The 27,465-nt window shown below is 51.7% G+C and overlaps 1 protein-coding gene and 2 non-coding genes across 3 annotated transcripts; all 3 read left to right on the top strand.

Annotated features, from left to right (window-relative positions):
• Window positions 1-6,197: 6,197 nt before the first annotated feature.
• Window positions 6,198-26,407, top strand: LOC144942558 (NXPE family member 3-like). Its single transcript, XM_078869419.1, has 6 exons — window positions 6,198-6,302; window positions 17,247-17,968; window positions 18,513-18,589; window positions 19,212-19,421; window positions 21,460-21,630; window positions 26,046-26,407. The coding sequence occupies exons 1-6, from the start codon at window positions 6,198-6,200 to the stop codon at window positions 26,405-26,407; spliced, it is 1,647 nt and encodes a 548-aa protein (XP_078725545.1).
• Window positions 14,994-15,065, top strand: TRNAA-UGC (transfer RNA alanine (anticodon UGC)). The gene has a single exon. It is a non-coding gene; the product is annotated as a tRNA-Ala (tRNA).
• TRNAA-CGC (transfer RNA alanine (anticodon CGC)) lies at window positions 15,567-15,638 on the top strand. The gene has a single exon. It is a non-coding gene; the product is annotated as a tRNA-Ala (tRNA).
• Window positions 26,408-27,465: the final 1,058 nt, after the last annotated feature.

Genomic DNA, 27,465 nt, shown 5'->3' with positions numbered 1-27,465 from the left:
AGCCGTAGCAGCTGGGGTCGCACCTGGGCAGGGACACAGATGCACCCCGGCTGGCCGGCCTCGGTTAACTCCCATACCACCCCGTTCTGCACACACAACCGGCCATACAAACCGCTCCAGGGTCCTGGTAGGGCGCTCTTTTTCTCCCGTAGTGCCGCCTCCACCGCCGCCAGATCCGGATCCCGCTGCAGGGTCTGTCTCAGCTGCTCGTCGTTCAGGCCCGGGAAGGCGCAGCCGACGTCCTCCCGGATCCGTCCGATCGGGGCGGGGTGATCCGCCGGGTCCCGAGCCGTGGGTCCCGCGCTTGCCGGGCGGTCGACGGGATCCTCGGTGCCACCTGTGAGGGTCTCTGTGGCGCACACTGCACTCTCTCTCGCCGGGGGGGGGTCAGTGGCCGCGGCCTCTCGGGGGTCCGTTGCCTGCCGGCAGCGTCCCCCCGTGAAACATGGGCAGGCCTCCTCCGCCCTTGTGTCGGCGTACACCGTGGGCCGCCTCGACAAGGCGTCCGCGTTTGCATGCGTCCGGCCAGCCCGATACTCGATTTGCAGGTTGTACTCCTGCAACTGCGCCAGCCACCGGGCCATCTGCCCCCGCGGCTCCTTGAATGTAAGAAGAAACTGCAGAACATAATGGTCAGTGCGTATGCGACATTTCCTGCCGTACAAATACGGCCGGAACTGCTTACATGCGAAAATCACGGCGTACAACTCTTGGCAGGTCACGCAATAGTTCAGCTCGGCCCCACTCAAGGTCCAGCTGGCGTACGAGATGACTCGTTCCGTCCCATCCTGCACCTGTGACAACACCGCGCCCAGCCCGCTGCTACAGGCGTCGGTGTCCAAAATAAAATCGGTGGTAAAATCTGGGAAAGCGAGGGTGGGGGCGTGGGTGAGGTGGTCTTTGAGAGTGGTGAAGGCCATCTGGCAGGCCCCCGTCCACTGATAGGGGTGCTTAGGGGAAGTGAGTTGGGTGAGGGGGCGCGCAATCTCGCTGAATCCCTTTACAAATCGACGATAATAGGTGGCGAGCCCCAAAAATGATCTGATCTCCGTCAGATTCCTTGGCCGTGGCCACTCCACTACGGCGCTTACCTTCTCCGGATCGGTGCGCACGCCTGCCTCGCTGACGCGATGCCCGAGGTACCCCACCTCGCGTTGTGCGATGTAACACTTACGTGGCTTGAGCTTGAGATGAGACGCTCGCAGTCGCTGGAACACCTCTCGTAACCTGGACCAATGCTCAGACAAAGATCTACTGAACACTATCACATCATCCAGGTAAATCAAGCACTGTTCCCATTGCAAGCCCCGCATCACCAACTCCATCAGCCGCTGGAACGTCGCGGGCGCGTTGGTGAGTCCGAACGGGAGTACTCGAAACTCGAATAGTCCCATCGGGGTGGTGAATGCGGTTTTCGGCCGATCCTCCTCCGCCATCTCCACCTGCCAGTACCCGGACACGAGATCGAGGGTGAAAAAATATCGTGCTCCGGCGAGGCTGTCAAAAGTGTCGTCGATGCGGGGTATGGGGAAGGCGTCGCCGAGCGTGACTGCGTTCCGTTTACGGTAATCGACGCAGAACCGGGTTGACCCATCCTTTTTCGTTACTAGTACCACCGGGGCTGACCAGGGGCTCGCCAAGGGCTGAATTATGTTATCGCGAAGCATGTCCCCAACCGCCTCTTTGATCTGGGTGCGTTCGGGTGCGCCCACTCGGTACGCAGGGAGTTTTATGGGTCGGGCTGCACCAGTGTCAATTTGGTGCTTAACAAGGTCGGTCCGACCCACGTCCGAGTCGTGTTCACTGAACACGTCGGCATACTCCTGCAGTAACTCGCGCAGCCGATCGGCCTATCCCTTAGGTAAATCTGCCCATGGTACATGTAACGCGTCGAGCAGGGGAACGACCTCCGCTCGGGGAGTCGGGCCAACTCGCCAGGCCAGGTCCTGGTCACCCTCAGGACGACCGGGGTCCTCAGCCCAGAGTGCAACCACCGAGTCGTCAGAGTGGCGTGCGTGCAGGGGATGTACGGTGGCTATCGGGGTGCGCCGTCGCAGTATCGCCGGGGTACTGTGAGGGTTAAACATCCGCATAAACAATCGGTCCCCATCTGCGTTTACCAACGTGGCGGATCCCACGACCCCATACCGTTTTGCCAACTCCGGGTGAGGAGTTAGCATTACCTCCCCTGATGGTCGGAGCACGGGGTCGGTGGGGGATGTTGCCACCGGCACCAGCATCTCGGTGAGCGGCCCGATGGTGACTGCCGTCGCCAGGATAGCTGCCACAGGTGCGAAGCGGGGGCATGTCGGTTCTCGTCCCAGGAATGGAATCCGCTCGCCGCTGCTCTCCATGGTGGCGCATCGCTGGCGGGGTTGCACGTTGAGTCCCAGCTATTCTAGGAGGTCGGTACCTGCAATACACTCGTGACACAACACACTCGACATGAAGAACTCCTGGGTGCACACCTGGCCGCCTATGCGGACCTCTAGGGTGGCTCTCCCCAGCAGCCCCATTCCGGCTCCGCTCGCCGTGTGCAGCGCGCGGTCCGGGGCTTGCAGGCGGCTCACGTCGACCCCGATCGCGTTGCAGTGCGCCGCGCTCACGAGCGAGGCCACCGCCCCCGTGTCCAGCAGGATTCGGGTACGCATCCGGTTTACCTTCCCTTCCACCAGCGACGTGGCTCCCGTGATCCCCGCCACCAGCTCCCGTAGCCAGTCACCCGGAGTCACCATTTCCGCGGGCGTTGTTGCTGGAACCTGTGTGGAGATCACTCGCTCGCCATTATCACTACAGCTTGTTTGTGTCGGGGCTACGTCGATTTCACCCCCCGGTGGTCCCCTCTCTAGGGGGGCCTTAGTGTTTGACCTTAGCTCTTGTCTAGCTCGGGCGCCCTGAGGACAGTCCCTCCTGAGATGCCCTCGCCGATCGCACACATAACACGTCCGGGGAGGGGTGGCGGCTCCGTAGTGGGCTCTCTGCCCACTCCCTCCTCCCCCAGTGCGCTGCTGCTCATAATCTGCTTCTAGTCGGGCTATCCTTCCAGTTAGCCCTCCTACCATGGAGTCTAGTTCCCCCATCTCGGATCGGATGGTCTCAACGGAGGATTGCAGTTTGGTCATATTTTTATTCGCTTCCTCGCGTACTTGGGTTATCATATCTCCCATGCCGGCCTATAACCCGGCTACCCACCCCGGGGTTGTCTCACTGGGTCTCTGGGGCTCCCTTGCCCGTTCCCTTACTGCAATGGCGAGCTCCTCCTCCTCGTCTGAGAGTAAGCTTGCTACGGCGCACTCTCGTCCCCTCCCTCGAGGCTGCGCGCGCTCACCAGAGAGCTTCTCGCATTTACGCGCGCGCTCGACAAGGGTGTTAAAGGAGAGGCGTGCACCGTCTACATTTGGCTGCCACCACAGGGTGCATGCCAAATATCGCTGGACTTTACCGGCGGCGAGGCCCTCAATTATTTTTGCCTCGTACTCCGGGTACACGAGCTGGGTCAGCGTGCGTACGTCCTCGGCGTAATCCCGCTAATCCTCGCCGGGTTGGCGGCGGCGTGCCTCTAAGGCCGCCTGCGCCTCCTCCTCGTCATACGTGCCAAAGCGCCATTCGAGTTGGCACATTAATTCCTCCCACTGAGTTGGGCGCGCGTGCCCGTCAGGGCGCGTGCGGTGGTTCCGGGAGCCTTTGATATGCTAATCTGATGCGCTGCGTGTTGCGGCGTTTATTCTAATTAATCCCTTTCTCATGCATGGCGCCGTGTTCTTGCTCATTATGCAGCGGCGTCCATCACCACGGCCTGCTGTGGAAGTTAAGCGCGGAGCCTCCGTATGTCCCCACCACCTGCCCCATCAATTGCGCACCCTAAACTATGCCGCCCCGTCCCTCCTCTGCTTGTCTCGTCGACCCGTGGGGGTGTGTGTGGGGGGATGCGTTTGAACCGTGGTGGCCGAATGCCCTTCGCCGCGACCATACCATCTTAAGGCCGGTCGCAGCACCGCGGTGCAAAGTAGCGTCGGGGGAGGTCGTCCAATTCCCTGGTCGCCGGAAACCGTGAAAGTTAATCCCGATAAGGGTTTCTCGGATAAAAACCGGTCGGTCAGGTGACCTCCCCTCGGAGCTCTATGGGGGGGGGGGGGGAATGCGTGCGGGTGTGTTCATGTAAGGTGAGGTGAGGGGGACGCGGGGTCGGCTCCGTCGCTGGGTGGTGGCGAGGTCGTAGATGGGGCGCCTGCTGAACGGCTTCGTGGCGGCGGCATCACATAACGACTCTAACACTCGAAGAGGTATCGGCCTCTTCACCCGGTCTATTAGAGGAAGTGTTCCCCAGCTAACGCTCCCCGTTAACTCCCTACTTCCCTCTATCCCAGACCTTCCCCAAATGTAGGCTAGCTAACCTGGCCCAGCTTCGGCGCAGGTTCCGACCCTCAGCCACACGAGTCTGGCCCTTACAAGGACATCAGACCTCGCTGCTCTGAGGTCGCCACTGGCTTGCCCTGCTTGGCTCTTACAAGAACAGCGAGTCAGGGTAGTTCCAGGTCTAGCTAGTTGGCCTTCAGTCTTCACTGGCTCTTCATCTTGATCTGTACCCAACGACTGCCACAAGCTCTCTCGCTCTCCGCCTTATATACCAACATGCCCTCAAGGGGCGGGGCTGTGTGGGATCCCAGCCTCCCCCCCACACATCGTAGTATTTTGTTATTTTATTTGAACCTATCTACGTGACTTTACCCAAAGACCCAAATAATACTATGCTCTTCTCTAAACGATGCATATTGGATGATCGCCACACTCACGTGATCGTGTACTTACACGCACTTTTCGCCGGATTGCACTCTATATTTTCTGTTTTCATTACTGTAGTTGTTAATCATGAAAAATGTATATACGTGCAGTATTTTAATTTTTTTTATTGTTGTATTGTATAATGTACTGTATTAAATATTTCTACTGAAATCAAGCATCGTTACTTTTTTTGTCATGCACATGGTGCCAATCGCCTGATTTGAACGGTTTTGCTGATTTCGCCGGATTCGCTCCGGACCGCCGGATAATGTTGGAAGCCAGATGATCGCGTCCCGGATAATCGATAGTCAACTGTATATACACAGTAACCACAGTTGGCCTTTCACCACTGGGTGGCGGTGACAGTGCCTGGATCCTTGTATCAGGCTGTGTGCACCTTGAAGCCCCGTAAAGCGTCAAAGGTTCACAGGCAGGTCCGAGCGCAGCCTTGCTCCCCCTCCATGAATCCCAAATGGAAGACGCAAATGGGAGGTTCTCAGAGTCACGGGGCGGCAGCGAAGAAGACACTGGGACATGAGTCGAGACCCTCTTGAGAATCACCGGGACAAGCGAGGTGATGTGTCTGTACACGTGCAAACGTGGGGTCACGGAGAAGTCACGTAGACAGGACACGCACACAGGGTCGAGGTGAGAGAGATTAATGTGGATTACCCCTGACGAGATGTCTGCACGCACATACGGAAGCGCCGTACTCGGAATGTGGGCAGCGCAAATATATTTATTATTAAAATCACGGTTGCTCAGGACAAACCCGGCCAGCAACATACATCACTATTAATCAGGCGAGACTGCAATGGTGATGAGACACTGTTCGTTGAAGCCACATCCACAGTTTGCTCGTGTTGGTTGAACCAATGCTGATTAAATTATACACTACCAGAGAAGGACATGTGGCTTGTGGGATGTGCGAAAATACGTCATTTATGTGGAGGGAGAGCTGTGTAAAGGAGTCACATTGCCTGCTTGTTTAATGCATAAGAGATGACACGTTTCATGAATTGAGCAAGGTTATTATAAGAACTGGGGAAAGAGAGGATGGTGGGAGGAGTGAATTCTATAGCGGAGCCGTGCGAGGGGAGAAGCGGCAAGAGAAGTGAGGTGGCTTGCAGTGTGTTGAGTGAGTGGGTGGGTGAGTGGGTGGGTGAGTGAGTGGGTGGGTGAATTGGTCGGTGAGTCGGTGGACGGGCGGGCGAGTGGATAAATGAGTCGGTAAGTCAGTTAGTGCGCAAGTCCTGTGGTGATCTACGGTGTAGTGTGGTTGGACAAAGTTCGAGTGAGACGAAAGAGGGGCAGGGGAGACGGAGGGTGAGAGGGAGGAGGGCGAGGAGGAGGGGCGAGTGGTTGAGGTTACGACCGAGCACACAGAGTCCCGCGTCTCTCCTGCTCGGGGCTGAATGATGAAGATGGACTCGAAGAGTCTTCCTCCATCTCGGATCTTCAGGTCGTGGCTTCTCATCTCGCTCCTCGCTCTCAGCGCCCTCGTCGTCTTCGTGATGAACGTGAGAACGTCTCCTGCTCCGCCTCACCGTGCACTTGGTGCCCTCCTTGCTCGTTGCGATTGTTGCGTGGCGTCGCGCAGCGTTGTCGCCGTGTTTGGCGTCTAATCGAGTTTGTTGCGATATATCGCCATGGTGTTGGTTGTGAGTCCACGGATCTGGGCCACTCTCAACACTCACCAGACACCTACCGCTACTCACCACCTGACACTCACCAGATGACACCGTTGGAACCTCATTTGCCAGTAGAAAAATATGAGAATTGTTTTTTTACCCTTTTATCTGGCAACAAAACTGACACCTTTTTTTTACAAGGAGTCATGTTCGCATAGACCACAATACCTGCAGTCGTAATGCAAACAAAAAACATAACTCTGATAATGTGTGCACTGTCCTTGAAGTTGATTGGTCCACACCAGAGACAGCTGTTATGTTTTTTGTTTGCATTCCGACTGCAGGTATTGTGGTCTATGCAAACATGACTCCTTGTAAAAAAAAAGGTGTCAGTTTTGTTGCCAGATAATTATCACTCACCAGATGCTCACCTGACATCACTGCCAGTCACCCAACCACTCACCTAACATGTAACCCTCAGTAGACACCACTCACCAGACGCCTCACCATTCACGCGCTCCCACGACACCACGAACCCGTCATCCAACTGAACAACGGCAGACACACCTGACCCCTCACCACTCGCTTGGTAATCAACAGACACGACTTTGCTCACACCACGCTGGTCTCCTGAAACTCAGCAGACATCTCCCCACAACTCACGTGACACTCGCCGGCTTCTTTATTCACACACACCAGACCAACTAACGAAACACTCACCACACCAATACACCCATGACAAATCAATAATTTGAACTACTATACCACACCGCTACACTACACCACACCACCACGACACCACTGCACCGAATCATTGCACCATTACAATACAAACTACACCATTGCTGTAACTACAATATTTCACCACACTACGTAAAACGATTCCATCACACTACACCAAACCACGACACCACATCACCACACGAATACTCTACATCACTACACTACACCGTAACAGTATACTGTACACCACTGCTGTAGAGTAAGTCTTCGTTTAAAGCGGTAGATGCGTTGCTGAACAGTGCCGCGTAAAGCGAAAACGCGTTAAGCAACAAAAATTCCCCACGAAGAATGTAACGATAAAGTTTGGCAAGATACAACATACGCACACACAGTGAGATGGCGGGATTAATAACTGAGGGTACGTCGCCGCGTAACTATCATTCCGTGTACTATATTGTGAGGCTCAGCCGTGCAGGTAAACAAAGTAGTTCATCATCGATCGCTCAGAAACCGTCTTATAATGGGTTGGTTCCACGTGTGAAACAAGTGTTTCCTCATGGAAGAACCGCGTTATAGCGAAACTCGTTGTGTGAACATGCGTTCAGCGAAGACTTACCATTTAATTACACGACTTAACTCAATACCACACAACTATAAGACGCCGCTAAACTATACTGGCACTTGCTCACTTATTATTCCCTCATTCACTCACTCATTCCTCCTGCATTCACTTATTCATCTCTCAGTCAATCACTCATCCATTTCTGTCATTCGTTTAATTCACTCATTTATCCCTCAGTCACTCATTCTTTCATGTATGCATTATTTTCTCATTCTCTCATTTATGCTACATTCACTTGCTAATTCCTCCCTTATACAGGTGTAATAAACGACTGGACCACGATGTCTGGCTCAGTGTCCTTTATTCGGTTCGTACTGTATTCCCACGGCTGTCTCTACTCTGTAGCTTCTCCACGGTGCTGACTCCGATGTCGGCCCGATCCACAACAGCAGCCCCGTTGCTGTTACTCTCACACAGCCCCCCTTGGCTGTACTCGCTGCAACTCCTCTCTCCTTCGTCCTCTCTGCAGCTCTGACAGCCTCGTGCTGTCTCTCCCTCTTCTCTCCCGCCACACCTGGCAGCCACACCGCTGCCTCTAACACGCAGCCCTTCTGGCTGTCTTCTCCGCAGCTGCACACCACTCCGTAGCTTCCTCCTGTCTTCGGGGTTGGCTCCCGATGGCCGTCGGTGCCCCCCCCTCTTCTCACTCGCCCGCGTGGCCTCACTCTTTTCCGCTCACACCCCGACTGACTTCCCCTTCCGGTTAACCCGCTTAAGGACCCGAACCTTCCACCCACGTCACATGGCTCCACCCCCCGTGACGTCACATCCGGAAGGTCGCTTACGCCCGCATTACACCACCCTCCCCCGTAGAAAAATCCCAGCCGACCTCGGCTGACCAATAGCAATCGTAATGCGGCGAATCGACCTACCCCCCTAAAGGACACTAAGCATACAATGTAACAGCAAGAACAACAACAACAACGCAATTAACATCAACGAACGTACAAAAAGCATGCAATAAATACAACTGTAAGAAAAAGATAAAAACACAGCAACAATCAACGAAACGTAAGCGATTTGGAACGTGTGCGGGTCGCCGGCCCGTCCCAGACGGTCGGCGGCCCACTCGCAGAACGGGAACGCGATGAAAGTCGAGGAATGACAGGGGGTAATCCCCCTGCCACAGCTGGAAGTCCACCAACGTCCCGTGTCCCTAAAGAGTTAGTCTTGGGCTTGTCCTGTGACCGTGCCCGCAGCTGGGTCGGAAGGGCTGCAGGGCTCGAAGGTCCCGCAGACCTGGCAGGCGTCCTCCGAGCAGGGCCCCTCGTCCCCCGCAATGTCACGGCCGGCCTGTCTGGAACAGGTACGACAGGCGCTCTAGCAAGATCAATGGACGCAGGCAGGGGAGAGTCAGCAGCAACAGACAGCGGCAAGGCAACATTGGGGGATGACGCATCATGTAAGGGAGCAACATATGGTTTCAAGCGCGACGTATGCACAACCCAGCGACGAGACCCAATTTGGACGCGTGCTGACTGTGGGTTGGGAACCGCAATGAGGCGTACGGGACCATGCCAGGGTTTGTGCAATTTCGGAGAGGTTCCCGGACGTACCTGTGGACAATGAAGCCAGGCTAGGTCCCCAACCTTCCAGGGGCACTCCCCCTCGGACCGTCGCGCATATCGCTCGTTCCGGGCCTGGGCTTTGGCCGTAGCCACGCGGGCATTCTCCCGCGCCTCCGTGACTCGGCGAACCGTGTCCTGAATGTATTCAGGAAGTGGTTTACGAGGTCCCTTCACCCCAGTTCCCAATTGCACATCCACCGGCGGCACGTTTTCCCGACCATACATAAGGTAAAACGGCGAATACCCTGTAGCCGCATGAGGCGTCATCCTGTACGCCGAAAGCACTCCGGGGATGTGCAGATCCCAATCTGATTGTTGTTCGCTCGCGGTATGGCAAAGCATGGCAGACAATGTCCTGTTCAGCCGTTCAACCATACCATCCGTCTGCGGATGGTATGGGGATGTCCGTACTTTCTTAGTCCCAAGGCCCGCGCACACTTCCGCCAATAATTTAGAAGAGAAATTCCTGCCCTGGTCCGTGAGGAGTCTCTCAGGCGCCCCCTTGTCCATAATATACCCAAACAAAAAGGCGTCGGTAATGGCCGCGGCCGACTGATCGGGCAACGGCCAGGCCATCGGCCAACGGGAGAGGTACTCAACCCCTACCAGCAAATATTTATTACCCCTCGCCGATGGTGGAAAAGGTCCCAATATGTCCAGTGCCACCAATTCATTGACTCGAGACACCTGAATCGACTGGAGAGGCGGCACGTAAGGATGTTTCGGCGGCTTACGTCATGCACACGCAGGGCATGCGCGCACGTGCCCTACGACATCTGTCGCCATGCCGTGCCAAAAATAATGACGTTGCAACGTCAACAAGGTCTTCTGCACCCCTAAATGTAAGAGAGTGTCACAATGGAGAGTTCTAATCAACTCGAATCGCAAGGACGTTGGTACCACCAGGCGCCAACGTTCCTGGAACCCCTCCCGCCACATAAGCAGACCATCTCGGAGAGCGGTTTGCGGCCCCACAGCCGTACTCGGACTCCCATCGTCCCTAGCAGACCGCTTCCGCAAGGACACCAACGACTCATCCATCATCTGTTCCCGGATCCAGACAGACCGCGGCAGATTCAAAACCCCGTCAGCCGGTCCCGGTTCCATCGGAGTGTCCGACTTCTCGACGGCCAACGTAAGCGGCTGAGGGGGGTTTGGAATCGGCGAACACCTATGCGTCCCCGACGCACATTTACAAGGGGCGCGCCGCGGTAATCTGGAAAGTGCGTCAGCGTTCGCATGGCGCACTCCCTTCCGATGTTGAATTTGGAAGGAAAATTCCTGTAGCGTGTCCAACCAACGTGCCAACTGTCCGGATGGCTGGTCAATTTTAAGGGCATATTGCAAGGCCGCATGATCCGTACGCACAATAAAAGAACGACCGTAGAGGTATGGTCGAAATTGCTGTAGGAAAAAAACAACCGCCAATAGTTCTCTGCGAGTGACACAGTAGCGGGTTTCCGCAGGAGACAAGACTCGGCTACCATACGCCACGACACGCTCTACACCCCCTTTAGACTGTGATAATACCGCCCCAATACCCGTGTCACTCGCGTCCGTATCAAGAATGAATGGGTGATCGAAATCGGGATAATCCAATGTTGGGGCCGTGGCCAATAGATCACGCAGACTCCGAAAGGCCGCCTCTTCCGGCTGTCCCCAACCAAACTTCCGTCCTTTACCCGTAAGGAGATGCAAGGGCCTCGCAATCGTCGCAAAACCCGGCACAAATCTTCGGTAATACGAGGCAAATCCCAAAAACCGCCGAACATCCCCCACGGTGGCCGGAGTCGGCCAATCCCGGACGCACGCCGTCTTTTCCGGATCCGTGGACACCCCCTCAGCACTCACAATGTGCCCCAAATAGCGGACGGACCGTTGCAGTAGGTGACATTTCTTTGGTTTGAATTTCAATTTGGCAGAACGCATCCTCGTGAACACTGTCTCCAGCCGCGTCAAATGTTCATCAAATGTGCGGCTGAAGACAATAATATCATCCAAATATATAAGACACGTCTCCCACTGCAACCCCGACAAAACGAGCTCCATCAATCTTTGAAATGTAGCAGGGGCCGCATTCAATCCCATCGGGAGACAGTTGAATTGAAATAACCCCTGCGGAGTACGGAATGCGGTTTTCTCCCGTGAGGACTCGTCAAGGGGAAGCTGCCAAAATCCCGAAGAGAGGTCCAGTGTGGAAAAGAACTTAGCCCCCGACAATGCGTCGAGGGAGTCATCCATACGCGGCAGGGGGTACGCATCTGCCACCGATATCTTATTCAATTTCCGGAAATCTACACAAAATCGCAATTTGCCATCCTTTTTCTTAACCAAGACGACCGGAGCGCCCCATGGGCTGTTAGATGGCGATATAATGTCCGCAGCCAACATGTCTTCCACTGCCCCCCGCACGTGTTCTCGCTCCGCAGGACTCATCCGATGCGAATTTAATCAAATAGGGGCAGCATCGCCCGTCTCAATGTGATGGTAAAGCAACGATGTGCGGCCCAAATCCAAATCATCGGAGCTGAACACATCGGAATATGTCAACAACAATTTACACAGCGCACCACGTTGCTCCATGGACAGGGAAGAATTTCCGTCACATAAGTCAGCAACCCAACGATTATCCGAACCCCTTGGCTCGGAAACCCCAGCAACCACTCCCCGGCTATGCGGACAATCATGGGTCGCAAACGCCGTAGTGGCATGTGCCACAACCGTACCGGCCGGAACACGGACGTTTTCCCCCCCCACATTAAGCACCTGTAAAAACGGTAATTGATCCGGCCGGACGATGGTCTGTGCCCCCACTAACGCCAACCCGGTTGTTATCGTGGCGGACGGTGACAACAAGACCCCTACTGCTCCTAGCCGATCAGGCAGGGGCTTCCGATACCGCAAGGGTATAAGCATCTGTGTACCAGGTGGGATGTCCACAGATGCGACGGACAGCGCCTGCACTTGTACGGCCGAAGCAGGTCGCCCCCAGGGCGACGGCAGAAACGAGATTTGACGGCCCCCCGGCAGTTCAATACAATTCTCATTGATTTTGATCAAAATGGGCATCTTAGCCAAAAAATCGGTGCCTAACAAACAAGGAACCGCCAAAGATCTCGATATTAACACAACGCCCGAGGCCGACACATCCTCAATAGATATCTTAGCATCCACCTGGCCCACGATACCCATGCTACCCCCGTTCGCAGCGACGCACGACCCATAAACCGGACGCACAGCCCCCGGCGGGATGCCCAACAGATGGAAAATGACATCCGAAATAATAGTCGCAGACGCGCCGGAGTCGACCAAAATGCGTACGTCCACCCCTTGTATAGACCCCGGTACAGTGGACGAACCCGTAGCGGCCGCGACGACTCTCCGTGCCAACTTGCGCCACTGCGTGACCGAGCGACAAGGCCCCGTCGAAGGGCTTTCTTTAACAGCAACATTAGGATCGCGCAACGAAGGCGATGGGTGAGGTGTAAAGCCTTGCCGGGTGTCTGGTGCGTGCCAACATGCCTGTTTCGGAAGATCTTTAGTCGACTTGTCCGGTACCGAGGCCTCCTGCTGCGGCGGAGCCGGGAAGCGGGCCCAGCAGTCTCTGGCGTAGTGGCCCCTACGCCCGCAGCGGAAACATTCGGCATCGTTGCGCCGAAGCGCAGGCCTTGCCTCCTGACGGCCCCGTTCCGGTAGCGCCGCGCGTGGCCTCGGCCCGCCGCGTCCCGTCCATGGAGCGGAGGCGGCCGTCAGCTGTTGAGGGCCCCGGTCATCCGGAACGTAGACAGCCTGCGCAGGGTTCCACCCCAGCGCATCCCGTTCTTTGACGGGTCCCCCCGTCCACGCCGTCACTTGTTTCCAGCGACGGAGATTGAATTGCGCATCGAGACACTTAGCAGCCGTCCGGGAAGTTAGCTTCTCATGCCCACACACAGGCATGGGGATCCCTAGATCCCGAGACAGCTCCAACATTTTCCCTAATATGAGAGGCTCGAGCAGGTCCTGTGGCGTCTCAGGATAAGCTGCCATGGCCAGCTCCAGCACCGCACCCCTGAACGCCACGGGTGACTCCTCTGGTGCTCGTTGTCGTTGAGCGAATCGCCGATGCGCATCATCTGGTGGCTCATAAGCGTCGGCCATTTCTTGAAAAACACCACGTAAAGTTGCCTTCTTATCGGTCGTTATGGAACGGAAAAATCGGACAGATTCGTCGTCCAGGAGAGTCGGCAACACCTCCAAAGCCTCCGCATCGGTCCATCTTGCTGTGCGTACCGCCGCCAAGAAGCGGCAGGCGAACGCGCTCCAGTCCCCACCGACGGAAAATTCTTTAACTGTGGTAAGGTGGCGACTCCGACTCCTCTTCCCGCCGTCTTCCAATGGTGGTGGTTGTGGAGGCAAATTCAAAATGGCGTCGGCCAGCGGCGTGGCCAAGATGGCGGTTTGGCGCCGCGGAGCGCGCAAGATGGCGGCTTCTTGCCGCGTGGCCAATGGCGGCGGCAGGGCAGGCAACGTGGCGGCCCGCGGAGCACCGACTGCGTCCTCCATCGTCCCTGGCGCGACGAGATGGCATAAATGCGTCAGGACGTCCTTTAGTGCCTCCAGTTGTACCGCCATCTGTTGCCATCTTTGATCAGCGTCCGATGATGTCGACGGACCCGCCACCGCGCCGACATCCTCCACTCCCGTCCCCGTGCTCGCCTCAGCAGGGCTCTCCTCCACCACCCCAGCAGAATCCGTGGTTGGAGGGAGTTCGTCGTCGTCGGACGAAGAAGCCGATGCAGGCGCCGGAGTAACTTTCTTCCTCACTTGTTTCGACATGCCGTTGCACTTCTGACACCAGTGTAATAAACGACTGGACCACGATGTCTGGCTCAGTGTCCTTTATTCGGTTCGTACTGTATTCCCACACGGCTGTCTCTACTCTGTAGCTTCTCCACGGTGCTGACTCCGATGTCGGCCCGATCCACAACAGCAGCCCCGCTGCTGTTACTCTCACACAGCCCCCCTTGGCTGTACTCGCTGCAACTCCTCTCTCCTTCGTCCTCTCTGCAGCTCTGACAGCCTCGTGCTGTCTCTCCCTCTTCTCTCCCGCCACACCTGGCAGCCACACCGCTGCCTCTAACACGCAGCCCGTCTGGCTGTCTTCTCCGCAGCTGCACACCACTCCGTAGCTTCCTCCTGTCTTCGGGGTTGGCTCCCGATGGCCGTCGGTGCCCCCCCCCTCTTCTCACTCGCCCGCGTGGCCTCACTCTTTTCCGCTCACACCCCGACTGACTTCCCCTTCCGGTTTACCCGCTTAAGGACCCGAACCTTCCACCCACGTCACATGGCTCCACCCCCCGTGACGTCACATCCGGAAGGTCGCTTACGCCCGCATTACACAGGTAGGAACAATGTTCCACACTGCCCACTAGGGATTTTTTGTCTGTCTGTCGTGCATAAATAAATATATATTATAAACAGCTCTTTGATTGGTGGAGACCTACTGCCGAGTACGGAGAGGGGAGGTGCCTAAGGGAGGAGGGTCAGGGGAGGGGTCTAAGGAAGGGGGGAGTCATGAGAGGGGCCTGAGGGATGGGGGGTAAGGGGAGGGGTCTAAGGGAGGGGGGGTAAGGGGAGGGGCCGATAGTTAATGGGGCTGGCTACCTGGCTGGCTGCCAGCATGGTGGGGATGTAGCTCAGTGGGAGAGTGCACGCTTTGCATGTGTGAGGCCCTGGGTTCAATCCCCAACATCTCCATGTCGGAAGCTTTAATTTAATTCATTTTTCCAACAAAGGTTGAATTCCAAAATCAATTGGCTGTGTCAATGTCCCTGTAATAGGGGTGCACATGAACTCTCGTAAATATTACCCTATATGAACGATACCTTCGGATGAATTTGTGTTGATTTCAGGAACTTGCTATTTGTATAACTATCAATGCACACAGTTATCAAATGGTTTACTTAAACATTTGTAGATGAAAGCGAGTGCTTAAAAGTATCCAGAACACTTTATTTCCGAATTAAATATTTCCAAGAATAAATAAATTGGGAAAGCATCATAGTATCCATCCACATGTATGCTTGTTATTTCTTTTTGTTTCAAAGAAATACATTTTGCTTGGACTCTGTGCAGACTCGATGTGTCCAGGGCCCAGGGCCAACAGGAGAGTGAGTGGGGTGACAAGGGAGAGGAAGAAGCTGATGACAAAGTTTCACCCCGTACCGAGGTGGAACTGCGCCCAGGTAGAACCACCATGGGGATGTAGCTCAGTGGTAGAGCGCACGCTTCGCAAGTGTGAGGCCCCGGGTTCAATCCCCGGCATCTCCACGATGTGATATTTTGCCAGTGGACAATTTTACTCGAAGGAACATGCGTGGCCTGCACAAAACGTCTGCTTGTTTTCATTCGTTATGGTTGCTGAGCATAGAACCAGAAGACCAACATGTCATACGGTCAGCAATGAACAGCACTACAATCAAAGTTGTAGTCGATAAGAGTTAACATGTTTATGGCATTCATATTATTGTTTTTTTCGGTCAAGTCACGTAAAGGGAAATCATAAAATAATAAAAATATAAACCAATAAAATTATCACGACGTTTCGACTGCAACACAAGCAATCATCATCAAGTGTGAAATCAAAATATTTATGGAAATTAGCAAGATAATTAGAATTGAAACCGTAGGATGGACTTCCAAATTTGAGCAGTGCATGGAGGAAGCCGAGAGAAAAGTGTTGTGACCTGCCGAGTGGTGGTCGAACGGAGTGGGTGAGAAGAAAATCAGTCTGGAGTCCTCATCGCTGAAGGATAACTCAACGAGTGGAATTATACAAGTAGGAACAACAGTTTCACACTGCCCACCAGGGATTATTTGTCTGTCGTGCATCGCCCCTCCCAAACATGTATGTTCAGGGATTGGTTGAAGTGCATCACGTGACCGCGAGCTTTCTGTCGTGCACGAATGTGCTGTCCAACCAAATTCCTACCTGCCCACTCCGAAGGAACGTGTTTCAATTACTGTTCTGCCTCACGGCAGGTGTTTTGCTCCATGCGGGAGTGGGGGTGTGAGTACACAGGAATTTCCTGTTTTGAGGGTGAGTTTGGTCACGTGAACAAGAAGTTACGATTTGACAGCCTTTCAACCACGAGGCTGGGGTTCCGCCATTACACAGAATTCAAGATGGCGGCACACATCGCATCCCAGTGAAGCCAGCTGTAATTGTCCATTGTGGGACTTTAAGAAGCATTGTCTGTAAGTTCGTTATGTTCTTATAATACTGGGAATGGTGTTATAATGTTAGAATGACCATTATAATGCTGTAAATGCCTTTATAATGCTGTTAAATTGTTATGATAAATACGAGGCCTAGTTAACAACGAAGCCTGCAACTTGCTTTATTGTGAATGTTACTTGTAATCGAATAAGTCGAGTCAAACTTGTACCCAAGTAACTATGACAAAATATCTCATCCACAATTTAGTGTTATGTGTAATACTGTACATCTGGGGTGCAGTGTGATGATTACACGATGTGCCTTTATTTAACACAGCAGCTTATTCTCTTGTATAGCTATTCAGTACTAATCTAGGTGCCTGGTCGATCCAGGATCTATTGTTGAGTTCAGGTTATCTAAGGAAATGTTATGATGATGTAGTGTTCATTCAATTTATTGATATTACCAAGTATTAACATACGCTGTATTTGTGCTGTGTTTTTCCATCAGTTTTACCTCGTTCAATTCAATAAATGACATTTGGAGTCGGATGTTCACCCTGGCTCTGAGGGTTTATTAGATGCGAGGTTAACTACTTGGATAGCGGTGCAACGCAGCACACAGCAAGGCCGAGACAATTACTAATTCCTCTCATTCACTGACTCAATTCTCATATTCTTCATTTAGTCATGCTTTGATGTGCATGCACTGCCTCCCAGGTGTCCCTGAGCCTCCCTCCCCTGCAAAAGCCTCCCCGCCATGCAAGGCCCGAACCAGGCCCCAGAAGTGCCACCACGGAGCCACATGACCCCGAGATGGACGACCTGCAGCAGCTCCTCCGGTGGCCGAGCCCGCCCACCACGTCCTCGTTCAACTTCGAGTCGTCCACCAGCCCCGCGGCCACGAGCTACCGGCTGCTGGGCGGAACACGCAACTTCACGGTGGGTGACACGCTGCGCCTCGCCGTGCAGGCCAGAGACTACCACGGCAGGGACAAGCAGTACGGCGGAGACTACTTTCGCATCAAAGTCTACTCAGAGAAGCTCCGGGCGGGCGCGTTTGGCTCGGTGCTGGACCACGACAACGGCTCGTACACGGCGAGCGTTGTGCTGCCGTGGCCAGGCGAGGCCCTCGTGGACGTCAAGCTGGTTCACTCCAGTGAGGCTGTGCACATCATCAGCCGCCTCCGTGACTCGGTGCCCCACAAGATCTTCTTTACCGGCTACTTTGAGAAGGAAGGAGCGAGAGGCGAGGCCACCGAGTGCAACGCGGTGCCGCGCTTAATGATGAAATCCAAGATGTGCGTGTACAGGGACACAGCGACAGGACACATGTGGTTCTGCAAGAAGCCCAGGACGCTGCCTTGCGACTCCCTGCGATTTCACTCGAACAGAGGGTTCAGAAACATTCTCACAAAGAAAGATGAGCGGTTCTTCAGAAAGTAAGAGCAGACATCTCCCTTCTCCTGTTCGACAAACTCCCCCATGCATTTTACTTGATAGTTGTAGCAACAAAATGATGAGTTCAGATCAATAGTAAAGCAGTAAATTGGTTTGCATGACTGACGAGCCCAATCCTGACAGCACAGCATTTTCTACGACTGCATTTTGACTAAACGAGTTGGTTATGTAAACAATAATATGGCCACATTTAGCTCCTGAGCTGGGGTCTGGACAAGGCTAAGTGCATTGTACAAGCAATGTGGTAATCCCATGATTCGTTCACAAGGCATGATGGGAGTTGTGCCTTCCTGCTATTTGTGAGGAAACCTTTTCATGTTATTGAATCTGTTTGCTTCCAGCCAAACAGAAAGTGTTTTATTTGAAGTATGGCTGACGAGACCAATCCTAGCTACACAGCAATTTCCACAATTTGTAAAGGCATGGACTGAGTCTTAACTTACACGTTACCTGCCGGTGTGGCATCCCATCTGCCTAGGCCATTCCCCACCCATTTCTTTTGTGCGTTGTTCCTGGGTGATGCAGCGAAGTCTCAAAGGTGAGAATCAGCGGAGATCCAAGTCAAATCAAGGTGTTGTCGTCGTCATCACTGCACAACCTCGGTGAGTGTTGAGCACTTCATGTCCCACGCAGCCTTAACTGGGCATGTCTAGAGTGTGGCCAGGCCTGCTTAGTTGGGCTAGAGTACAAAAAAAGATGTTCAAGATTATCTGGCAGGCAATGAGTATAATACGATCATAAATGTTGTAATAAAAAATATATATTGAGTTAAAGTCTTCTCGTAGAAGGGAAATAATAAAATAATAAAAATAAAACATGATAAAATAATTCTCACGACGTTTCGTGAGAATTATTTCCTTTGTCAAGGCGCTCTTCCCCCTCCAACCCAGCTTAAATATACACTTCCAAGCCTGGTGGTGTTCATTCAGACACTGTCTTTCCGACAGACCTGTTCTTCACCTGAGGACGGCTGCTTGCGTTGTGGCCGAAACGTTAGTGAGAATTATTTTATTATGTTTTATTTTTATTATTTTATTATTTCCCTTCTACGTGATTTTACCGAATGAACCAAGAAGATGAATCCCTGCAGTCACGAAAGTTTTAAATCGAAATTGATTTAAAGTCAATACGGGTGTCACGGTGAGTTTGATTTGTAAGATTTCTCAGAATTATAAATTTTAAAAAAGTGACGACATTGGGTGTTTGTGTATGTGTGCTTCTCAGCGGCCGGCCTTGGGTCGTGCATGCCAGGCCACCCCGTGCCCTCTCTGAGTGGCTTCTACCTCAACGATGAGTGGGTGTCGCTGTCCTGCAGGGCGCGACCCTTCCGGGCCCCTCAAGACCTAGCCACATGCCTGCGTGGAAAGAGGCTCTACATGTACGGGGACTCCACTATCCGCCAATGGTTTCAGCACCTCACCGCGCACGTGCCAGGTATGAAAACCTCACCATCAGCATAAACCCCTCATCATCCTATTGCTTTATCTGCTCAATTTGCCTCACGCGTAGGGAGCAACATTGGTCTCCAATTCCCCCTTTCAACTGCCACAGCCAAGTCGAGTCAGAGCGAGGCCCTCACAGTATAAGCCAGATCCAAACCGCGCTACGCTGACCCCCCAAGACATCTGACTCTGGCTCGAGACCAAGTATGGCAAGGGGTGGGGCTCATTCAGTGGTGCGCCAGTGGCACGGCTCGGCTTCTACAGTAGAAAAGCAACTTGGTCCTTATTGAGCCACGTCGGTATGACTCATTGTGGCTCGGTTGGAGAGTGGGAAATGCTTTAATGGAAGACATGGCAGGAACTTACTCTGAAGTCAGATGCCAAATTATCATTCATAGAATTGGTCAAATATCCCAATCTAGCAGGAATTTCCTACGAATGTCTGGAGATATTATGCTGTTTTCCTGGGTCTCTCAATTCCTGTGCATCCACTTTGCTAAGACCACTGTGTCTCGGCCTCGCTGTACGCTGCGTTGCACCTCTATCTGAGTAGATAACCTCGCATTCAATAAACCTTCAGAGCCAGGGTAAACATCCGACTCCAAACGTATTTAATGAATTGAATGAGGTAAAACTGATGGAAAAACACAGCACAAACACAGCATCTGTTAATACTTTGAAATATCAATACAATGGATGAACGCTACAGCATCATAACATTGTCTTAGATAACATGAAACTCAACAATAGATCCTAGACGGACCAGGCACCCACATTAGTACTGAAAAGCTATACAAGAGAATAAGCTACTGTGATAAATAAGGGCACATCGTGTAATCACCATGCTGCAGCCTAAATTACAGCACTACACATAACACTGAACTGTGGATGAGATATTTCGTTATCCTTGCTCTCAATATCGCTTTAAGGTTACATGGGTACAAGTCTGACTCGTCTTATTCAATTACAAGTAACATTCACAAGGTGAGTGGCAGGCTTCGTTGTTAACTAGGCCTAATTTAACATAACAACTTAACAGCATTATAAAGGCATTTACAGCATTATAATGGTCATTCTAACATTATACCAGCATTCCCAGTATTATAAGAACATACACGAACTTACAGACAATGCTTTTATAAAGTCCCACAATGAACACCTGTCTTCACGGAGACGTTATGTGTGCCTCCATTTTGTACTCTGTGTAATGGCTGATACCCTCCGCGTGGTTGAGAGGATGTCCAATCGTAACTTCCTGGTCACGTGAACAAACTCAACCTCCAAACATGAAATTCCTGTATACACACACCCCCACTCCTGTCGTGAGGCAGAACACTTGCTGTGAGGCAGAACAGACTGGGTTCAGGACCATCTGACAGCGGTAGTCCTCCACTTTTGACGATCATCATTATCATCATCACATGCAATCTGTTGCTGATGCCTCTATGTCATTCCTCTGTCTTCTGACCCAATGTCATCTTTGATTGTAATGTTAAAGTCTTAGTTTCATGGGTAACGGGCATTATTATAGTTACTATCATTGTAGGTTGAGTGACCAGCTCTTGTAGCCCAGGCTTTGTGATGAAGCCTCATTGCAGGTGATTGGTATAAGAGTGTGTAGGTAACTGTGCTTTGGAATGCATCAAACACAGACAGCTCTTCGAGTCATTATTTGACCAAATCTGTGGTAGTAGGAACCCTCCACAACATGAAACAGCCAAACAAATTGTCACGTGTATAAACATGCCTATTATTGTTGTTTCAGCTCACTGGTAAGTTTAAGAACAATTCCCACAACCAAATTCAACAATTAGAAAATACGTTTTCCCTTGAGACTACTTTTGGAATCATCAAAACAAGATCTAGAAAGACAGAGCAACAATTCAGAAACTCAGAATTACTATTAATATACAACCTGGGCTGTCCTGCACAGCCCAGAAGAACATACATTGATGTTGCATTAGTAAGTAGGGGAATTATGTCGTCGTAACATCAGCAAAGTACCACTATGACTCGCTTGCCATTCTCAGACATGCAGTTCATCGACATCAACGCGCCCACGGTGCTGGGCCCGCTCATGTCGGCGAGCGTGGCCGCCAAGACGTTCCTGCTCTTCCGCTCACAGGGCCTCCCCTTCCTCACACAGCACGGGCCCGTGGCCGCCATCCACTACGTGGCCAACGAGATCGACGGCCTAACTGGTCAGAAGCCTCTTACCTATGCCTATCACTCTCCTCGCTTCCCTACCCCTGGCTCCATACTCTCCTTCAAATAGATGTAGTGTTGTATTTCCTTTTTCCATTTGCACATCCAAGCCAAGCGAGTTTTGTCTATCCGTTTTCTTATTTGTTCATGTCTGTGTTCCTGTGAGAATACAGACTGGCACTTCCAGTAGTTAGTCGAAAAACTAAATTAATAATAAAAGTACAGGCAGTCTTAGGTGTACAACTAAATAAGATGAACAGGAACGGGGGAGATAAATGGGTGTGAAGTGATCTGGTCAGGGAAATTCAGACAAAAAGAGTGCAGAAAATAGACATGGAGGGCACTGGATAGAAAACATACGAATATTATAGATCTGGTAATGATCGACATATAGATCTGGTAATGATTGATGTGAAATTGGACCACAGCTTGGTACTATGCAACCTACGACTAAAACTAAAATCTATATCCAGAAAGTAATGAGAAGAAGAGGAACATAGAGGGACTCCAGAATGCGGAGATAAGGAGGACACATGAATAGTAAATATCGAGTAGAATCAAGGGTGCAAATTGAACACCTTAGCATATACAGCAAGGCATTAGCACTCAATAAGATAGTGTACCAAGCAGTAGAAGCGACAATATTCTTCGTAGCAAAACCCGAAAAAATTATAACTGAGACAACCTTCGAACTAGCACAGGAAAAGAAACAAAGGCTAAAGATATATTAATCGGATAAGATGGTGACTATGTACAAAGAGCAATGCAATGAGGTAAGGGCAACGGCAAAAAATTATAAGCAGGAATGAATACTACGCAGGAGAATACAAGACCAGGGAGGTGTACAAACGGGTCTAGAGCACAAATAGGGAGTGGCAGCCAAGGCAAACAGCAATAAAAGGCAAGGACGGTAAGATCTTGATGGACGAAGCAGAGACAAAAAGAAGATATGGACTGAGCACTGCAGCAAATTGTATAGGAATACAGATCAAAAGAATAAAGAGCTGCTGGATGAACTATAAAATATATCCCCACCACCAAGGGATGATGAAAATGATCAAATCTTGTACAAAGAAGTAGAAAAGGCAATAAAACATCTGAAGAACAACTAAAATCCAGAAGTGGATGGTATAAGCGTAGAAATTATGAAAGCTGGAGGGAAGGAACTTATAAAATAAATCCATGAGCTATGCAAGTAAGTATGGAGAGAAGGGAAAATACCAGAATAGTTGACAAAATCCATATTTGTGACGATTCCCAAGAAATAGATCTCACCGATTGTAAACATTACAGAACCATTGCACTAGTGAGCCACATGGGGAAGGTAGCAATGATAGTACTATTGAGGACTATTTGACAGATTAACAGGCAGAGTTTATGAAAGATAGGAACTCAGTACAAAAAATTTTTGATGTTAAAGTTCATAGCAGAGAAAGCAAATAAAAATAATAGGCTGGCATAGATTTCCATAAAGCATTTTATTCGATGAAGCAAGATATAACGTGAGCAATATTAAGATCATACAGAGTTGGAAAATGACTGACACAGATTCTGCAGAATATAGGTGAAAGGTCAAAGTCAGGAATAAAGTTTGGACAGGAAAAAGGAGAATGGTTCCCAACAACAATAGGTATGAGACAGGGAGATCCACTATCACCAAACAACGTCATCACATACTTGTGTAGGGGTGTTAGAGAGAGAGCCGTTATGCATGGCAGCTTATGGGAAACAAACACAGTGGGCGGGGCTACGTGAGTGCACGGGGGGGGGTGCTCTCAACGACGTCCGCACCAGGCAGCCCGGGGCCCCACCCCTCAGCGGGGGTGGAGTATAAAGGGGGATGTGTCAGAGGGCTCGGGGCAGAATGTTAAAGCTAAACCAGTGAAGACCGAAGATCGTCTAGCTAGAGCCCTGGACTCCCCTGGGACGCCGCCCTTGTCAGGGCCGCGCAGGACCGAGCCAGCGGCGTGGTCCCGAGAACCAGAGCTAGTGCTCTGGGACTCTGGGTACCGTAGCCCGACTTACCAGTGTCGGGCCAGACAGCCTCCCCTAGCCCGTTAGTGGAGGACTAGGAGGTAGGTCAGAGATAGCTAGCAGTGTATTCCCAGCTAGCCGGGTGAGGGGGCCGATACCCCCTCCAGTATTGTATGTCCGTGGTTGTGACAACTGTTGCGGAATAAATACGTGTGCCTCAACCCCGGGCGTCCAAGAGTCCTCAACGGTATTACACTTGCAATGAGTAGTGGACGCCATTCAGGACAATGGCACAGAAATGTCTGTGCAAGGAGGAAGAATAACTAAGCTGAGATACGCAAATGACATAGATCTCTGATGGAAACAATATATGTAGTGCTGCAGGAAATTGTTCATATTCTGCATGAGTCAGGAAAGTATGCAGCACTGAGGATTAACGTGGAAAAGACAAAGACAGTGGTGTTCGGAAGGGGGCGGGGCATTGAGAAAGAATACCAGAAAGCAGCAAGATTGTGAATGTAAAGGATTCTGCATACTTGGGAAGTTTAATTACATGGGGCAATGACTACACGAAAGACATAAGAGTGAGGATCGCGAAGGCAAAAGGAGTAATTGCAGGATTCAATAACATCTGGAGAAGTGTAGTGCTCGACTTGACACGACAGCTTCTTGCTTTTCTCTCTCCTTTTATTTCGCGTATACCGATCAACATTCCTCCAGCTAACACCGATCAACATTCCTCCAGCTAACACCGATCAACATTTCTCCTCCGCGCTCTCCGCGCGCTCGCCGCATTCCGCCGGCCTCACTCGCTCCGCGTCTCTCTGTAGACTCTCCTCTCCACTCTCCCTATCACAGTTCAGCCGCTCTTTATCGGCTCCGCCATCACACTCCGTCGTAACTCTATCAGCTTCTCCTCCCACACTCTCGCCGCTTCCTACTGGCTTCGTCGTCTCACTCCAGCGGCTTCTGCTGGCATCTCCACTGCTACCCTACACTTCTCCACTGCTACCCTACACTTCTCCACTGCTACCCTACTCTTCTTCACTGCTATTAGCTCCTCTACTTCGACTCCAACATCCTCTTGTCTCCTCCCAGGCGCGAACTCCCGTCTGCTCCAAAACCCCTCTCTTTATCCCCGAACCAATTAATCTTCAATTAATCTGAGGCATCCCCCCGCGACGACGCCACTCGCCCCCAGCCCCGCTGGCACCTGGCATGTTTTCCCAGACAATGCGGCGCTACTTAGCGACAACAACAACAACCTCTCGGCCAATCAGCGCCATGCGTCCTTAATTACTCACTGTCACCTGCTACCGTCCTCACATCTCGATAACAACAACTCCCAGCCAATCAGCGCCCCGTGTCCTTATTCGCTCCCTATCCGTCTCCGGCCCTCTACTCACGCCTAGCAACAACAACACCTCGATCTCGTTTGCTCCCACTGTACGCTGTGCGCGTGTACACCGACTTCAGCGTGTGGCGCGTACTTTCAGGCACTACAGAAGCAAAAAAATCAGCTACAAGAACAAACTGAATACCTTAATGACATGCCTGTTCAGTACAGCATTGTATTGCCTACGAGACTTGGACATTGAAAAAGACTAACAGAGATCAGTTATTGGCATTCAATATGTATTGCTATAGAAGCATACCGCACCTAAACTGGACCCAAAGTGTGCCCAACATAGGAGTAACTGAAAGGTTGCACATTGAAAAAGATGTAATCCAGGCAGTCGTGAGAAGGAAATTGGCACTATTTAGACACACATGGAGGATGGACAACAACAGGACAATTAAAAGTGTCTGGTTCGGAAAAAATGGAAGGAACCGGAAAGAGAGGAAGACCTAACAGAGAATGGCTGAACAACGACATTAAAGATTGGTGCTAGAAAGCTGTGCACTACTTGAGCATATTGGCACAAGAGAGGGAAGTGGAAAAAAATTACGAAATGTGCAGTGGATATATCCAGGCTATCTGCCCATGGATCGTGATGATGATGATGATAGGGAAATATGGTTTGATTTACAATGATCTGATATACGACAGGTCTTCCAGGAACACATTTGTTGTAAAAATGGGCACCACCTGTATATTACCTCACTGCAGGTTTTTCTTAATCAAATGTTGTCACACTAGATGTGCATGTACTTGTACCATTGATTCAGGAACGTCTGAAAAACTAAACTGGAAAGCAGCTATTATTACTTAAACGTGCTAGATGAGCAAAAACACCCGCAACCGACGCTAACATTGTGACGCTGCGATCAATATGCTGCAAACTCCATGGATTTGGAAAACAAGGTTGTATCGGCTCATTAACAGTGCAACAACAGCCACGTCAACAAAACCTGGGAAATGCCTTTCTGTCTGCGTTGCTGTGTGTGTATCCGTGTTGTCACATCCCCATGTCCGTGTCTGTGTCCCACAACCCAGGTGGGAAAGACACGGTGGTCGGAATCAGCGTGTGGGCTCACTTCACGGGGTTCCCTGTGTCTTTCTACGTCACTCGCATCAGGGGTATTCGTGCCGCGGTCATTCGCCTGCTGAAGCGAGCCCCCGGGACGCTGGTCGTCTTCAAGTCGGCCAACACCAGCTACCACTCGGTCTTCCAGTCAGATTGGCTCGCTCTTCAGCTGGACCGCGTCATGCGCCGTCTCATGGCGGGGTTGCCCGTGGTGATCTTGGACGCCTGGGAAATGACGGCGGCCCACCGTCTCCCGGACAACATGCACCCTGAGCCTGTCATCATCCACAACGAGATCAAGCTCCTCCTGGCCTACGTCTGTCCTGAGTAGGGTTGCCGCTTCCTGAGATAGAAGAAAACCGGCACACAACATGGGAAGAAGATCTACTCGCAATACCAGAAGCAGGGGAAACTAAGTTTCATTGCATTTGTCTTGAGTGATATATTAGCAGGGTCTGAATGAAAGTACAGGCGCGTCTTGCTTAATGAAACGTGCCTCTACTTTTTTACATGAAAAATACAAATTACCGTATTATTTAAAATAAAGGAATAAAATATGAAATGTTATACTTACAACAGGTCCCTGATATACGTTGTTACATTTTTGAGGAACTCAACGTAAAATTCCCCTGCACATACGTCGTTATGTAATTTTTTACTCGAGTTCAGCTTAGTATAGAAAATGTACAACTCGTATTTCACGCATTTGTAGTGACATCAATGGAGTTACTATGGCATTTAGCACCCACTACTGTCACAAGAGTTGAGCTGTGTGTCTTGGGCCTCTCTCGGGCACCAGAGTGGGTATGCCATGGAAGTGGGCCCTAGGGGGCAAATTCCTGGTGATAGAGAGGGGTCGAGTGAGGACCTTGACAGCCTGGGTGACCCCGAGAGGGCATGCAACCGGACGAGGTGGCAAGGGGGGACCAAAAGGAGAGGAGAGGGACATGTGATGTAGGGGGCAAGTCTTCAGGAAGGATCTGGAAGGGGGCATGGCCAAGGGCGGAGCCCGGCCACGCCGCGGCCGATAAAGGTCGAGTCCCGAACCCCGATCCGAGCTGTTCTCTGGAATCAACCCTCGGCGCTACGTCTCTCCGATCTTCGGTCTCCGCTCGGCATCGTGGGTCAGTCAGAATGTTACTGACTGATTCGATTATGTAGTTACCTGTTGGGGTCTAGTTAACGTGTGTACGTTGATGTAGTTGGCCCTGTTGGGGCTGTGTAATAAACGTGTTGCCTCCAAGTCAAGTGTGTGCCTCCGCGAAGAACACTATACATGTGTAGTGACATAGAACGGTCACTACTGTGTCGGCCCGTACGAGGGCTGGGGGCCCCAAGGGGGTGCCTGGGGGGTCACGTGGTGGAGGGACCCGGACCTTCCCAGAGGTG

The sequence above is a fragment of the Lampetra fluviatilis genome, chromosome 27 (genome assembly GCF_964198595.1).
Source record: "Lampetra fluviatilis chromosome 27, kcLamFluv1.1, whole genome shotgun sequence".
Classification (NCBI taxonomy): domain Eukaryota; kingdom Metazoa; phylum Chordata; class Hyperoartia; order Petromyzontiformes; family Petromyzontidae; genus Lampetra; species Lampetra fluviatilis.
Note: the sequence above shows the minus strand (reverse complement) of the source record. Positions and strands in the feature narration are given on the sequence as shown.